This window comes from Neovison vison, chromosome 5, assembly GCF_020171115.1.
Source record: "Neovison vison isolate M4711 chromosome 5, ASM_NN_V1, whole genome shotgun sequence".
Lineage (NCBI taxonomy): Eukaryota > Metazoa > Chordata > Mammalia > Carnivora > Mustelidae > Neogale > Neogale vison.
In genome coordinates, this window is record NC_058095.1 from 57177475 (window position 1) to 57192037 (window position 14563).

The 14563-nt window shown below is 59.0% G+C and overlaps 1 protein-coding gene across 4 annotated transcripts; it reads left to right on the top strand.

Moving 5' to 3' along the window:
* Window positions 1-873: 873 nt before the first annotated feature.
* On the top strand, window positions 874-11503 carry ARHGEF15 (Rho guanine nucleotide exchange factor 15). Of its 4 annotated transcripts, none has more exons than XM_044249053.1 (17): window positions 874-962; window positions 1671-1761; window positions 3054-3706; window positions 3998-4330; window positions 4537-4591; window positions 5171-5229; window positions 5333-5544; window positions 5643-5803; window positions 5964-6116; window positions 6218-6347; window positions 7608-7682; window positions 7797-7889; window positions 7969-8129; window positions 8245-8397; window positions 8557-8639; window positions 8751-8855; window positions 9885-11503. In XM_044249053.1, exons 3-17 carry the CDS (start codon window positions 3103-3105, stop codon window positions 10034-10036), a joined length of 2529 nt encoding a protein of 842 aa, XP_044104988.1. In that variant the 5' UTR covers window positions 874-962; window positions 1671-1761; window positions 3054-3102; the 3' UTR covers window positions 10037-11503. The 4 variants fall into 4 exon arrangements, with proteins under 4 accessions (XP_044104988.1, XP_044104990.1, XP_044104991.1 ...); XM_044249055.1 differs by having other exon boundaries at window positions 1671-1704; XM_044249056.1 differs by having other exon boundaries at window positions 8294-8397; window positions 9885-9977.
* The last annotated feature ends 3060 nt before the right edge of the window (window positions 11504-14563 follow it).

Here is a 14563-nt window from a genome sequence, read left to right on the forward strand (position 1 = left end):
TGTGCTTTAATAAAATCACCTTTTTGCACCAAAGACGTCTCAAGAATTCTTTCTTGGCTGTGGGCTTTGAATCCTAACATCTTTCCTACATTACTTGGATGGAGCACCAGGTCATAGGCTCCCTGCTCAGTGGGGAGCCTGCTTCTCCCTCTCCCTCTGCCCCTGGCCACCCCCCTTCCCCTGCGAGCAGAGGGCAGGGCGGAGGGTAGATCCTGTAGTGCCTGGTCAATCACTGAGGAAAATTTGCCTTTCACTTGGAAGGGCAGTTTTCTGGCTTTTCTTTGCCAGTTTTCTGGCTTTTCTTTGCAGTGTCTTGTTTGGGGGTGTGTGTGCACACACAGATCTAGATCGAGAAAGAGATGCACCTGGGCGTGGGCAGAGGCCCCAGGATTTCAAAACTGCCCTTGTATCTTCCTCCCTGTCACCTGCAGCCAGGCTTGGGTGTGGCTCCTGCCACCCCCTCAGCTGCTTTTACGGTGCACCCCCTGCCCTCTGGACTCAGCTCCCTAAGCACAGAGCAAACTGGAGGTGAGAGGGTCCCCTGCCCACCTAGCCCCAGCAGTGCTGACTGTCCAGCGCTCCTGGACACCAAAGCCTCCCACTGGGAGAGACAGAGTCAGCGCCTGGGACCCAGAGAGAGGCAGACTGAGAACCGGGGGCGGGCAGGGGTCCCAGCAAATGGCCGGCAACCACCTGGAGGAGATGGTCTCAGCTCTCCTCTAGCTCCTGGGCCCTCTCCTGCTGCTTCCCTGCCCCCCCCCCATACACACATGCACACACGCCTGACACAATGGCCGGGTGGGGCTGAGGAACTGGCTTCCTCTGTGGAGATCTCAATCTGGGCCCTTGGTTCCCGCCCCAGAAACACAGGAACAGACAGTCAGAGACTGGGCTCCACACTCCTCGCTCCAAGGGGTCGGTAGGACCCGCTGAAAGTAGAAACTGCTTCCAGAAAGATAAAGGTAAGTTCAGGGGGCACTATCGCAGAGCTGGTGGGGGGCAGAATACTGGATGGGGGTGCCTTGGTGTGAATAATGGCCTGGCACACCCCATGGGACAGGTTAGCAGTTAAAGGGACAGGCTAGGGGCGCCTGGGTGGCTCAATGGGTTAAAGCCTCTGCCTTTGGCTCAGGTCATGATCCCAGGGTCCTGGGATAGAGCCCCACATCGGGCTCTCTGCTCAGCAGGGAACCTGCTTCCTCCTCTCTCTCTCTGTCTGCCTCTCTGCCTACTTGTGATCTCTGTCTGTTAAATAAATAAAATCTTTTAAAAAATAAATAAATAAAGGGACAGGCTATGGTGTGAGGTGCGGGACAGAGGGTCAGACAGTAGTGGAGCGACTCACACACCATTTGTGTGTGAGTGGCTGACAGAGAAAAGTTTAGACCCTGGGCCCTTCTGCCAGCCCAGCCTTGTGCTACTGCTACCCCATCCTCACTGCAGCCCCTGGGAGACCCCCATCTACACAGCAGGGCAAACCGAATGGTTGGTACGGCAGAGACCACCCTCTGGGCCTGAGGTTCAGCCTTTCCCGGGACCCTCGGGATCCTGGGTCCCTCGCATCTTCCAGACCCTAGTGTGCGCATGTAGAGTGCCGTGTGGTTTGGGGAGGGGGGGTTGTCCGGTTGGGAGGAGGATCCGATTCCTGTTTCCTGCCCCTACTCACTCAGCCCTCGGAGGTGACAGAGGGGACAGGACTGAAGGGTGAGTGCGTGGAGCCGGAGTACCTGGGTCCTGCGAGAGGCCCGGAAGTAAACGCAGGTACCTGGGGGTGGGGAGGGATCCCGGAGAGGGCCAAGGCTGGGGAGGAGCCGGAGGGCTAGTGAGGCCACTGGCCAGGCCACCTAAGGAACTTCCTGCCAGAACACAGAAGCCATTGAGCTGTAAGACTCCAGCCTCCCGCCCGCAGCCGCCACCCGGCATCATTTCTCCCGAACCCAGCCTGGGTCTTGGAGGGCTCTGACTCTCCTGCCGACTCCTCTCCGGAGTTTGGGGGCACCGCCCTGACCCCCACCCCGCCCCCCGCAGCCTGCTCAGGATTGCTGCCGCCTGCACGCAGGAGGAGGTGAAGCCCAGATGCGGGTATCCCAGCCCCACTGGTCCTCACCTTCTGTCTGGTCTCCCGCCCACCCACCCGGCCTCCTGGCAGAACCCAGGCTGCCTCCGGGGTCTCTTAGGCCAGACTGGAGGGGGTAGGTCGGGGTGGGGGGCAGACAGGGATGGGGACGGGGCAGGACAGACCATGCCCGGGGCCTCCTGGTCTCTTGGGGTCAGAGGCTCCAGGAATCTTCAGGGCAGGAAAAGGAGACTAAAAATAATCCGGAAAGGGAGAGTCCGGAGAGAGGAACTGGGAAATGGGGGGCGGAGGGCCGGCTGGGGCAAGGAAATAGTGATGCATCCCTCACCGCCAGGGCTCGCGCGGCGCGCCTGCGCACACGGCGGCCCAGGCGCCCCCCACCCCCCCAACAGACGGCGCCCGGGATAGGCGACCCGGCACACCCCACCTCGCCCCCACACTCGCCCAGCAGCCTCCGCTCGCCGGCGCCTGTCTGCTCAGAGCCGTGCGCTCTCAGCGTGTCTCACCGCAGCCGTGTAAATGGCACACAAGCGCGCGCCCACACACACATACACACACCGCACACGCGATCACACACGCGCGCACACGTGCACACACACAGAGCTCGGCAGCTAGATGCATCTGGCCACAGGGCAAGCCCAGCGTCCCTTACATTTCTAGTTCTCATGTACTCTCCCCCACCCCCGCCGGCCCCCGCTGTGTCTCTAACTGGGCGCCCCCAAGCCGGCTCACTGTCTCCTCTGGCCTGACTCTGGCAGCAGAAGCCAGAAAACAGAAATGTAGGCGGGGAGGCAAGGAGAGGTGAGCGGTGAAGGCAGGAGACAGTGAGAAGAGAAGGAAGCCGAGGGCAGGCACCAGCCTGACATCCAGCCTGACATCCTGCCCTTTTTGTTGGCTCACAGTTTCTGCTCGGAGGCCTCAGTCTACCCTCGGGCTGGGGCCACTAAGGGTCTCTTTCTCCCTCCCTCTTCCTCAGGGGATGACTCCAGCAGAGCACCCCACTCTTTTGAAGAGCCCAGAGGGAGATGTCAGCCCAGTCTCTTCCTGCAGCAACACCCCCTACCCAGAAGCCCCCTCGCATCATCCGCCCCCGCCCCCCTTCTCGACCCCGGGCTGCCCAGTCCCCAGGGGACCACCACAACGGCTCATCTCCCCAAGAACCTGCCCTCACCTCCAATGATGCACCAACCCCAGTGGGCACACCCATCCACTGGGACCCCCCTGCCTCCTCCCTCAAGCCCCCTGCCCTCTTGCCTCCATCAGCTTCTAAAGCCAGCCTTGACTCCCAGACTTCCCCAGACTCGCCTTCTAGCACACCCAGTCCCGTATCCAGGCGCTCTGTCACGCCAGAACCTGCTCCCCGGTCTCCAATCCCCCCACCCAAACCCTCCGGTTCACACACTCTGCCCCTTCTCCCCACGCCTGGGGTCCCCGCCCAGGGCGGCTCTGCCTCAGCCCCGGGCACTGTGCGGAGACTGGCTGGCAAGTTTGAATGGGGGACTGAAAGCAGGGTCCAGGCTGCGGAGGCACTAGAGTCGGGTCCCCAAGGGGCAGCAAATGTGAACAGGGAGAGAGAGGCTCCACAGGGCAACATTGCTGGGAGTGGATCCCAGGAGAACGGCATTCCGGGTAAGTGTGTCATGGGGCTCCAGGTGGGCTCCTTCTAGCCCATCTTCTTTGATCTCGGTGCTTTAAGACTGGGTGCTTTCAGAGGCTACGATCTTAAAAATGGATTTCATGTTTGGAAAATCTGGTTTGCATATTTGCTGGGGTCTGAAGACAGGTGGGTGGAGGAGAGAGATACTTGAGGCTAGACCACCGTGTCCCCCTGCCAGACGGGTTCAGGGGAGGGAGGGGGCCTGGGCAGCATGGGGCCAGGCCCCAAGGGCCTCCATCTTAGGACACCCGTGTCTCCTACAGATGCTGGCCTGGCCTGCCCACCTTGCTGCCCGTGTGTCTGTCACATAGGCCGGCCTGGCCTCGAGCTCCGCTGGGTGCCTGTGGGGAGCTATGAGGATGGCCCCAGGGCTTTCTGCCGTGCCTCCCCACTGAGGGCCTCCCGCTCTCGCCCCAGCCCTCCAAGCATCGGTCTCCCCCCAGTGGTCCTTACATCCTACCGCTCTACAGCTGAGCACAAACTCCTCCCGCCCCTCAAAGCCCCCAAACCAACTTGGGTCAGGCAGGACACCACCGTCTCTGGGGACCCGCCCCAGCCAGATCTTGATCCGCCCTCGGAAGATGGAATCCATACAGGTACTGGGCCTGGGAGAGAGGGCTTCTGGGCTGGGAAGGGAAGGGGCCGAAGTAGAGAGGTCTAAAAGCCTCAGACTGCCACCCTCAACAGGCCCTGGGGGCTTTGGTTCCTCTGCCACTAAGTGTCTTTGCTGGGTCTGGACTCAGGGGTCCTGGGCTGGGGACCTGGAGGTCTGTTCTCTTCACTGTGGGCAATCTCTCTCCAGAGGACAATCCTGATGAAACTCCTCAGAACACACCTCCAGCAACAACGGAGGGCAGGTACCAAACCCCTGCACACTTACTCCCTACCCCAGAGCTGAACCCCCACCCTGCCCCAATATGGGGCGAAGCACATCTCGGGCTCAGGAGACAAGCAACTCTGTCCCTTGCCATGTGACCTGAGACAAGTCACTTCGACTTTCCGGGTCTCAGGGTCCTCATCTGTGGGCAGGGGTAAGCCCACCAGCGACCTCACCAAGGCGCTGAGGGTGGTCTTGGGGGTCCGTTTGACGGTCCCCCACCTCCAGCCTCCCTCTGCGGCCACCGTCCACAAATCTGGCACCGGGAACATCTCTTGTGTGTCCTTTGGGCTTGTCATTCATTTTAGATTCAGGACCCCCAGCTGGCATGAATTCTCCTGGGCCGGTTGCTCAGTTGCATGGGACAGAGCAGGGGGGTGCGAGCTTGGGTTGATCACATGGAGTGTCCCTGAGGCACAAACAGGGTATCTCAGACAATGGTTCATCCTGAAACAGCTGAGAGAGAGGCTTTACACTAGCGTGTGAATAGCAACTACCCCCCATCCCCAGGGGTGTCCCAGTGGGGGCTCTGAGGCACTCCATCCCTTTCTCTCCACAGAGACAAGGAGGGACTGGAGGAGCTGAAGGAACAGAACTGGGAGCTGCCCCTGCAGGATGGTGAGGGCCTCCAGATGTGGGGGTCCCTGCTGTGACCAGCAAGCTGCGGGGGAAGGGTCCTCGGGGTGCTGGCTTTTCCTGATGTGCTCTGTATGCTCTGCAGAGCCCCTATACCAGAACTATCGAGCAGCTGTGCTGTCCGAGGAGCTCTGGGGGGTCAGCGAGGATGGGTGTCCCTCCCCCACAACCCCCGGCGAAGGTCCCACCTTTGCACGGCCCCCTGGACCTCGCAACACACTGTGGCAGGAGCTTCCGGCCGTCCGAGCCAGCGGCCTCCTGGACACGCTGAGCGCCCAAGAGAGGCGCATGCAGGAGGTGGGCATGCCTGGGCTCGGGCAGGGCTGGCGCAGGGGATGGGGGGGGTGGGACCTGGGAGCTGGGCTTTGCACTACGGCCCAGCTCTGCCTCCTCAGAGCCTGTTCGAGGTGGTGACATCGGAGGCCTCCTACCTGCGCTCGCTGCGGCTGCTGACAGACACCTTCGTGCTGAGCCAGGCTCTCCGGGACACGCTCACCCCCCGGGACCACCACACCCTCTTCTCCAACGTGCAGCGTGTCCAGGGAGTCAGCGAGCGGTCAGTGGGGTCCTGTTCCTGCAACCACAGCAGGCCTGGGGCGGCTGAGCACTCCCTTAGCTTTCTGCTTGTCCCAGGTCTTCCCTTCCTCGCGCCCACTTAGTGCCCAGCTCTTGTGCAAACTCGAGGTAGACTTGGCTCTCTGCCCCCTCCCCTTCAGGTTTCTAGGGACGCTCCTGTCCCGTGTGCGCTCTTCCCCCCACATCAGCGACCTTTGTGACGTGGTGCACGACCATGCCGTGGGTCCCTTCTCTGTGTACGTGGATTACGTGCGGAACCAGCAATACCAGGAGGAGACCTACAGCCGCCTTATGTGAGCGTGCGGGAGGTGGAAAGCGGGGCTATGCATGCGTGGGAGAGGAAGCTGGGGAGCGGGGTTCGGGGCTGGGGCCTGGAGGTGGCCTGTTTTTGCAGGGACACGAACGTGCGCTTCTCCGCGGAGCTGAGACGCCTGCAGAGCCTCCCGAAATGCGAGCGGCTGCCCTTGCCATCCTTCCTGCTGCTGCCTTTCCAGCGTATAACCAGGCTCCGTATGCTGCTGCAGGTGCCTGGGGAAGGGGGTAGGGGAGGAGGTTGGGGGAAGGGAAGAAGGGAGGGGGCCAGGGGAAGAGGTCCTCTGCTCCTCTGCCCCTCTGCCCCCGCACTGGCCCCCTTGGGGAATTCTCCCCGGGCTTCTCAATCCAGGACACACCAAGCCTTCCCTGGAGGTAAACAGATGTCTACGGGAGCCATCTGGGTGCAGCTAAAAAGCGCCCCTGGCTAGAGACGCAAGTTCTAGACCTAGCTCTGCTGAGAACTGGCTGAGGGACCTTCGACAGGTCCCTTCCTTTCTCTGGGTTTCAAGAGGAATATGGGGGGTGGTCTTTGGGCTCTCCCACCGCATGCCTTTTCGATGGCAGAGATGTCACTCCCAAAGAGGCAAAAATTAGTTCTTCTGGGGGAAAATCTTTGCCATGCCAATGTTGGTGGTACTCCCAAGGGCTCGTAAATAGACACGCAGTGTATCTGGGGTATTAAAATGTCATGATGGGTGGGACACTTAGGGAAAAGCTGTCTAAAAGGCTCCTCCGTGGAGAGAGAGGCAGAGTGGGGGTGGGATCAGATTGAGAAAGACTTTTCTTGGCAAAGTAGAAACTTCTCCCTAAACCAGGTGATGCAATGGGGGTGCCTTGGTGTGAGGAGTCCCCATCTAGATTATCGGCATTTTCATATCCTGTTCAGCTTTGTGTATCCCCAGTGTAGACAACCTAATAATTGTAACATTAGTCATAGCAGCTACAGGGCTACAGAGCGCCCCGTCCTCGACATGGTTCTAAGTGCTCTGTACCTGTTTACCCTTACCAACAACTGTGGGTAGGAACTGTTATTGACCCCACTTCGTAGATGGGAAAACTGAGGCACGGAAAATAATTGAGAGAGGCAACATATGAATCCGGGCACTCTTAGTCACTCTGCTACATTGTTGGCGCTAAGAGTTGTGGTTGATAATGATTAAAACGGTAGCAACCCTCTCTTTTGCATTTCCCATGTACCCAGGACTATGCTGAGCCCTTTATGTCTCCTTACCTCACTGAATCCTCACAACAGGGCTATTGGTGGTATGCTAGGTGTGTTTTCTCACCATTTGACAGATGGGGAAAACTGAGGCTCGGGGAGGTAACCCGAGGTGCTCAGGGTTGTGCAGGCAGTGAGAGGTGAGGTCTCTTGGCCTGATCAAGGTTGGTTCTCCAACCCGTGAACCCAGATTAAGCATTTTGTCAAGCCAAGTGGGGTCCTATTAACTGAAGCTCCGCCTTGTCCCCAGAATATTCTGCGCCAGACAGAGGAGGGGTCCAGCCGCCAGGAGAATGCTCAGAAAGCCCTGAGTGCTGTCAGCAAGGTAGGCAGCAGGGATGCTGGGGTCGGGAGGGGTCAGGGACAGGGGCGGGCAGAGGGTGGGTGGGAGAAGAGGTAGGGTGCGTGGGGATGGGTGACACGACTCCCCTAACCCCAGATCATTGAGCGTTGCAGCGCTGAGGTGGGGCGCATGAAGCAGACGGAGGAGCTGATCCGTCTCACCCAGAGGCTGCGCTTTCACAAAGTCAAGGTCGGTCCCTGCCCTGATTCCCACCTCCCCTTTCCCGACCCCCACCCCCAGTGCTGCAACAAGCCCCGTGCTCTCACAGGCCCTGCCCTTGGTGTCCTGGTCCCGGCGCCTGGAGCTGCAGGGGGAGCTGACTGAGCTCGGCTGCCGGAGGGGCGGAGTACTGTTCACCTCGCGCCCCCGCTTCACCCCCCTCTGCCTGCTGCTGTTCAGCGACCTGCTGCTTATCACTCAGCCCAAGAGGTGGGTCCCAGGGAGGGAGGGCGCCCGTGCTGGGGGAGGGAGGAGGGGTCCGGTAGGATCCCTGTCCTCCCTCTCAACCGCCTCTCCTCCCCAACCCACCCCCTCCGCCGGGCAGCGGGCAGCGGCTACAAGTTCTGGACTATGCCCATCGCTCCCTGGTCCAGGCCCAGCAGGTTCCAGACCCATCCGGACCCCCCACATTCCGCCTCTCCCTTCTCAGCAACCACCAGGGCCGTCCCACCCACCGGCTCCTGCAAGCTTCGTCCCTGTGAGTTGTGTCTCCTTCAGAAAACACCCCAGGGACCCTCACTAGGTTTCTCAGAGCCCACCACCCTCCTCCTCCTCTGTCTCCCTCTTCTGCAGCCCTTGTCTGTCCCCAAGAAGGACCTCTTGGTTCAAATGTGACTCCTCCCTCTGTCCCCACCAGATCAGACATGCAGCGCTGGCTGGGAGCCTTCCCAACCCCGGGCCCCCTACCCTGCTCCCCGGATACTGTCTATGAGGACTGTGGTGAGTGTCCCCCCGAGGGGAGGAGGGAAGGAAATGTGAGGCTTCAGGGGAAGATGGGGGAGAAGCTAAAAAGAGTCTCTATCCCACTATGTGTCACTCGCCCCCAACCAGACTGTTCCCAGGAACTGTGTTCAGAGCCTTCTGCAGCGGCCAGGACGGAAGGACGAAGGCTGGAGTCCAGGGCTCCCCCCAAGCACCCACACAAGAGCCCCGAAGGTGAGAAATTCTTGTAGTTATTATTTGTTCAGTGAATTTTTATTAAGCACCTCCCGGGGCGCTGCTTGCTGTCCCAGGCCCTGAGATTCTTGCCCTGCTGGAATGCACGTTCCAGCGGAGGAGAAAGAACAAAGAATTAACAAGATATACAAGTAAATGATACTGGCGCGCCTGACCAGAATATCCGACTCTTGATCTCGGGGTCATGAGTTGGAGCCCACTTTGGGTGGGGGAAACACAAGTGGAACAGAGTCAAGGAGGTCAGGAGTTCCAGGGTTGGGTAGGATTGCGATTTAAAATCGGGAGGTCAAGGAGCACCTGGGTGGCTCAGTCATTAAGTGTCTGCGTTTGGCTCAGGTCATGATCCCAGAGTCCTGGGATTGAGCCCCGCATCAGGCTCCCTGCTCAGCGGGAAGCCTGCTTCTCCCTCTCCCACTTCCCCTGCTGTGTTTCCTCTCTCACTGTGTCTCTCTCTTGTCAAATGAATAAATAAAATCTTAAAAAATAATAATAAAATAAAATTGGGAGGTCGAGATATCCCTCCATGAGGAGGCATATGTGAGCAGTGACTTGATAGAGGTGAAGAACTTAGGCACATGGTATCTGGGGGAAGAGTGTCGGGGAGCCCAGACAGGAGTCAGTGCAAAGGCCCTGTGGCCAGTGCATTTGAGCAACAGTAAGGAGGCCAGTGTGCTAGAGGGAGTGAGAAAAGGGGAGAGGGGCAGATGAGGTCACAGAGGTAATTGGGACCGGACTGTGCAGGTCCTCTTAGATTCCCCTGAGAAGTCCTGCTCTTCCTCTGAGTGAGATGAGCGGCCATTGCAGGGCTGAACATGAGGGACTCCCATCCTCTGTTGCTGCTGTGGCCACCGCGCGTCTAATGTCATTTCTCGTGATGTTCCAGGCTTCTTCACTAATCCCTGCACTGACTGGGACCCTTGGGCATTAGACCCCATGGGACCTCCTCCTTTCCTTCCCGACCTCTTCCCTGCCTTGGTTCCACTTGGGCCCCTGTCTCTCTTTCCCCAGGCTGGCTGAAGGGGTTTCCGGGGGCCTTCCCTGCCCAGTTGGTGTGTGAAGTCACAGGGGAACACGAGAGGAGGAAGCACCTTCGGCAGCACCAGAGGCTCCTCGAGGCTGTTGGGCCCTCTTCGGGCTCCACCAGTGCCTCCCCACCCTAATGCAGGCTGAGCAGCGGCGGTGCACAGGCTGGGACAGCTGACAGCTGGGCGCGGAGAGGACAAAGCTCATCCATCCATCAGATTCGCTGTCAGTGGAAACGCTACCTCTATTGGCAACCAATAGGGACCGAGCTTTGGGAGAAGGCAGCCAATGAAAACAAGGCCGTCGGAGCCTACCGGCGAAGGATGGCTTGAGTGGGTGGCCAATGGAGACCGAGGCCTGGTGCAGAGCAGCCAATGGGTCCTGAGCTGGTTGAGCCGCTGGCCAATGAGTATCCCTGCTCCGCTCACAGCCAAGGAAGATTAATAAACTAAGTCAATAAAGTTTTTAAAAAGGGCTGCGCTGGAAATGAAGGCCCGGGATAAAATAGCCAACAGCAGTGAGCGGGGACGTCCAGCCACGGAAGGTGGTCCGGGCCCCAGAGACCTGCGCTGCCCCTGCTTGGTTCTATAGCAATGACTGTCCTGCCCTTTGAGTGTGGGAAGCGCTTCATTGCATTCCTGGGGGGCCTCCTGTGCCTTCTGAAGCCACTTCCTCTCTTCTAGAAGAATCCAGAGTGAGTGTCTCAGAGAATCGGCGCGTGTGTCCCTGTGTCTCTGTAGGTGTCAGGGGAGGTGTCCTAGTGAAGGCTGTGTGTGTAGGGTCCCGCCTCCTCCCCTGGGACTGAGCGCTCCATTTCTCCCCTCACCCCCTGCTTTTCCTATTATTTTCTCCAAGAAGACAGGAGGTCTGGGCTCCCCCGGAGGTGATGTGCTGGGTGTGGCTTGGCAGCCAGAGGCCAGAGTCGGGTAGGAGAAGCCTGAGCTCTGGGCCAGTGGTCCACGGCAGCTGGAGGGTGATGCTGGGGTCAGCCACACAGCCTGGTAGAGGAGCCCGAGGGACTGAAGACGGCCAGTAGCCGTGGCCTGAAGCCCCCGGAGGCTTCCTTGCCCCAACCTTGGCCTCCAACCTGAACCGTAACCAGCCATCCATCCAGCTCAGCTTCGGGCTTCACATTGGCTCTGGGCCCCAGATTTGGGGGAAGAAACAGGAGCTGTGGATCGTGGGCCAGCCGGGGACCCTCTCCAGCTTTCCTGCCTTCATCCTGGACCTCTCATGGAAACTCTGAGCTCACCAGTGGCGAGGGAACAAAGAGCCAGTGTGGCGTCCCAGCCCTACCCCAGCATCTCATTCCAGGGGAGAAAGTGCCCCGGGAGATGCCAGAAGGAGGTGAGGGATGGAGACAGAGCAGAGCCCACAGTTGCTGGTGACTCGGCCTGGCACCAGGCCTTCCCTGAACTGGGCCGTCACACTGTCCCTTCAGCTCACGTATGGCAGCTGGCCCAGGACGGCAACTGCCCCCCAACCGCAGGAGGGGCAAGGACTCTGGGAGGCTGGGAGGGAGAAGGGGACTGCCCTTTGGCCACCCAGGCTTTGCACAGTGCCTGGCTTATGAGAAACCCTCAATAAATGTTGGTGGGCCTGTACTGGGGAGAGCGTGTGCTTAAAGGAACAATAGTCTCCAAATTTGGCTTTGTAAGGGGGTGAGGCTGCTTGCAACGACATTCTTTGAGAGCCGTGGTCAGTTAGGCTGGGAATGGGCCTTGGAGACCAGGAACATGGCCCAAGTATGTTGGCCCACTCCTAGTTTCTGAGGAATCTAGGGATCTAGGTTGTGGTAGGTCTGCAGAGGGAGGCAGGAATAGAGGGCTGGTGTGCGCTGGGGAGGAGCACAGGGCCAGGCCAGGTATGGCTGGGGCTCCAGCAGGGGAGGAAGCTGCGAGCAAGAAGGACAGAAAGGACAGTAAGTCAGCAGCAAATGTCCTTTACCGACCAGCCAAGCATCTCTGTTCAATGCAATTCAATTCGCCACGTGTTTATCCAGTGCCTTCTAGAACATAGGGATACGGAGATGAAAAAAACAAGGGTTTTGCCCTCGAGGAGCCTACTTTCTGGGATGACAAGAAGGAAGCAGCCCTGGGAGCTTTCTAGGGGTGGCCACAGGGGGCCTGAAGTCCAGGAAAAGGAGGTACTGGTCATGGGAGGGAGCTGGTGCACATGCTCCTTTAAGTTTTCTGGTTGGAGAGCCCCTCCCCACTCGCTACTCTCCTCCCTTCTTCTTCTGAGATACTGAGGCAGACAGGCAGACATGCAGAGGCTGACCCAAAGCTACACAGGTACCCTCTATACACTCCCTCCTTGCTTCCCCCATTCCTGTCCCTACAGATGTCTCCATTCTCCGGTTCAGATGTCCTGATACTGGGATAATGGGGAGATGGGGAGAGGACAAGAGTCATTCTGGGGACATAAGGCACATAAAATGCAGCCACATGTCCCTAAAGGGACAGAAAAGGCAGGGAGGGAAGGGGTTGTCATGTTTCTGTTACCTTGGAGGCCTCTTTATGTTGGGGGGGGTGACCTGGGTGTGTCTGTGCAGTCCTGGAGGGGTCTGCCTTCTGCGGGCCTGTGGGGGAGGGGCACGCAGCATCAACCATAGGGGGAAGGGGTGCGGGCAGGAATGAGGGCCACCGTGCATGCAGAGAGAGTGGATGAGGGAAGGAATGGAACCCGGGTAAGGAAGACAGAGGAGGCGGAATGGCGGGGAGGCGGTAGAGGTGGTACTTGGGGGCAGTGGGTCACATGTCCCATCCTGCATTCCTCCCCTCCCTCTCCCACACACTCCCAGGGGTCCATCAGCCTCTCCCTCTTTGTGCAGCTCCTTCCTGCCCCTCTGGGTGCTTTGGGCAACTTTCTTGGAGGTGTGGTAGGAGGGTCCAGGGGAGAAGGCTCTCTCAGGGCTGCCCAGTCTGCCACTCCAGGCATGGCGGAGGGGGTAGCAGGGACACATGTTGCATTACCCCATTCCTTCACATTCTGCCATGCTGGGGGGATGGAAGAAACAAATATTGTCACAGGCTTAGGAAAGGTGCAGGAGGGGACAGAGTGGGGAAGCTGGGCCCTTGTTGGGAGTCTCTCTCCGTTAGTCTGTAAGCCCTTTCTCCACCCCCAGCTCTGCCCCTCATGTCTGTGGCCTTTGTGTTTGGCGAGTGGATGATCAATGATCATAAAGATGGGATAGGGCACTGAAAGGTCTTTGCACGGGCCCTTTTATGGCTCTGGGTCAACGCCGTCGTGGCGGAGGGGGTTCAGCCACGACCACAAGCAGCAGGTGGATGAGAAGAGCTGTGACCCCCTCCTCACAGCCTGCTCGCTAGCTCTCCCCCCTCTCCTAACCCCACTGAGCCCTCCCACCTCCCTGAGATCCTTTCCAGAGCCCTTCAGCCTGGCTCTCTGTCCAGCCCCGAAAGCTGCTCTCTCTCTCCCTTCCCTCCTTCCTCACAGGGCTCCCTCTCTCTTCAGGCACAGGGGTATGTGATGGTGATGGTTCCTGCAGTCAGGCTTGGCCAGGTCACCAGGGAGGGACCCCCATCGGGGCAAAAGGTAGTGTCCTCTGAGAGCTCCTCCTCCTGCCCGGCGAACCCCTGACCTCGGTCCCCAGAACGCCCAATCCAAACTACGGACTCCCCACCACGCGGCCCCAGAGCACCTCTGGCCAGGCCTAGGGAGCGCAGAGGGGCAGAACTCCGCTTTCGACTGCGCGCTGAAGGCAGGCACCCCCGGGGTACGCGGCGTGGCCCGGACCCTCTGGGCTCGGAGCTCACGGGTTAGCCCCGCCCCCAGTCATGGCCCCGCCCCTCCGCGCTCGGCTCCGCCCCACTCTCCGCGCGGACCTGCACCTCTGGTGCTGGGAAGGCTGGCTTCCCGCCTCCGGGCCCTGTGGGGTCCTCCCGCCGGGCTCCGGCTCCGGGTTCGCGGCATTTGCCCTCGCGCCTGGCAGGGCCTGGGAGGCGGCCCGCCCCCGCCGAGGAGCCCCTGAGAGGTTGAGGCGCAAACTGCGGGCGCGTGCGGGTCACCTGATCCCCGGGCTCCTGGGAGGTCCCCAGCGACCGCCCCGCTCTCGCCCCTGCCCTTTGTCTATCTCCCACTGTGGTTCTGGGGCCTGCTAGAAGCTCGACCTGTCAGCTCCTCCTCCATCCCGATCGAGCTCTTGGGCGTGGCTCTCTGTCCCGCTCTTCCTTCTGCGAAGAACCAGCATCGGTCTTGATGGGAATTATGCCACCCGCCCACCGGAGAGCGCAGAAGTCACTTTTTTGCTATTTGTAAAATATAATATTTTTTCTGCCCTTTAAAAATATATACATATATAAATATATATATACATATATAACATAATATAGACGTATATATTACATACTATAGACGTCTATATTACATAATATATATTACATTTTTCGTTTTTGTTTATTTACATTTTTATTTCATTTTAGGGGGCGCCTGGGTGGCTCAGTGGGTTAACACCTCTGCCTTTGGCTCAGGTCAAGATCTCAGGGTCCTGGAATCAAGTCCTGCATGCGGCTCTCTGCTGGGCAGGGAGCCTGCTTCTCTGCCTGCCTCTCTGTCTACTTGTGATCCCTGTCTGCCAAATAAATAAATAAAATCTTTCAAAAAAATTTTCGTTTTAGTAAACATACAGAGTTAATTTCAGG

Coding starts and splice junctions, on each gene's coding strand:
- ARHGEF15 (XM_044249053.1), top strand. CDS start 3,103: ATGTCAGCCCAGTCTCTTCCTGCAGCAACACCCCCTACCCAGAAGCCC. Junction 7,890..7,968: donor TGCGCTTTCACAAAGTCAAG/GTCGGTCCCTGC, acceptor GTGCTCTCACAG/GCCCTGCCCTTGGTGTCCTG. Junction 8,856..9,884: donor CCCACACAAGAGCCCCGAAG/GTGAGAAATTCT, acceptor CTCTTTCCCCAG/GCTGGCTGAAGGGGTTTCCG.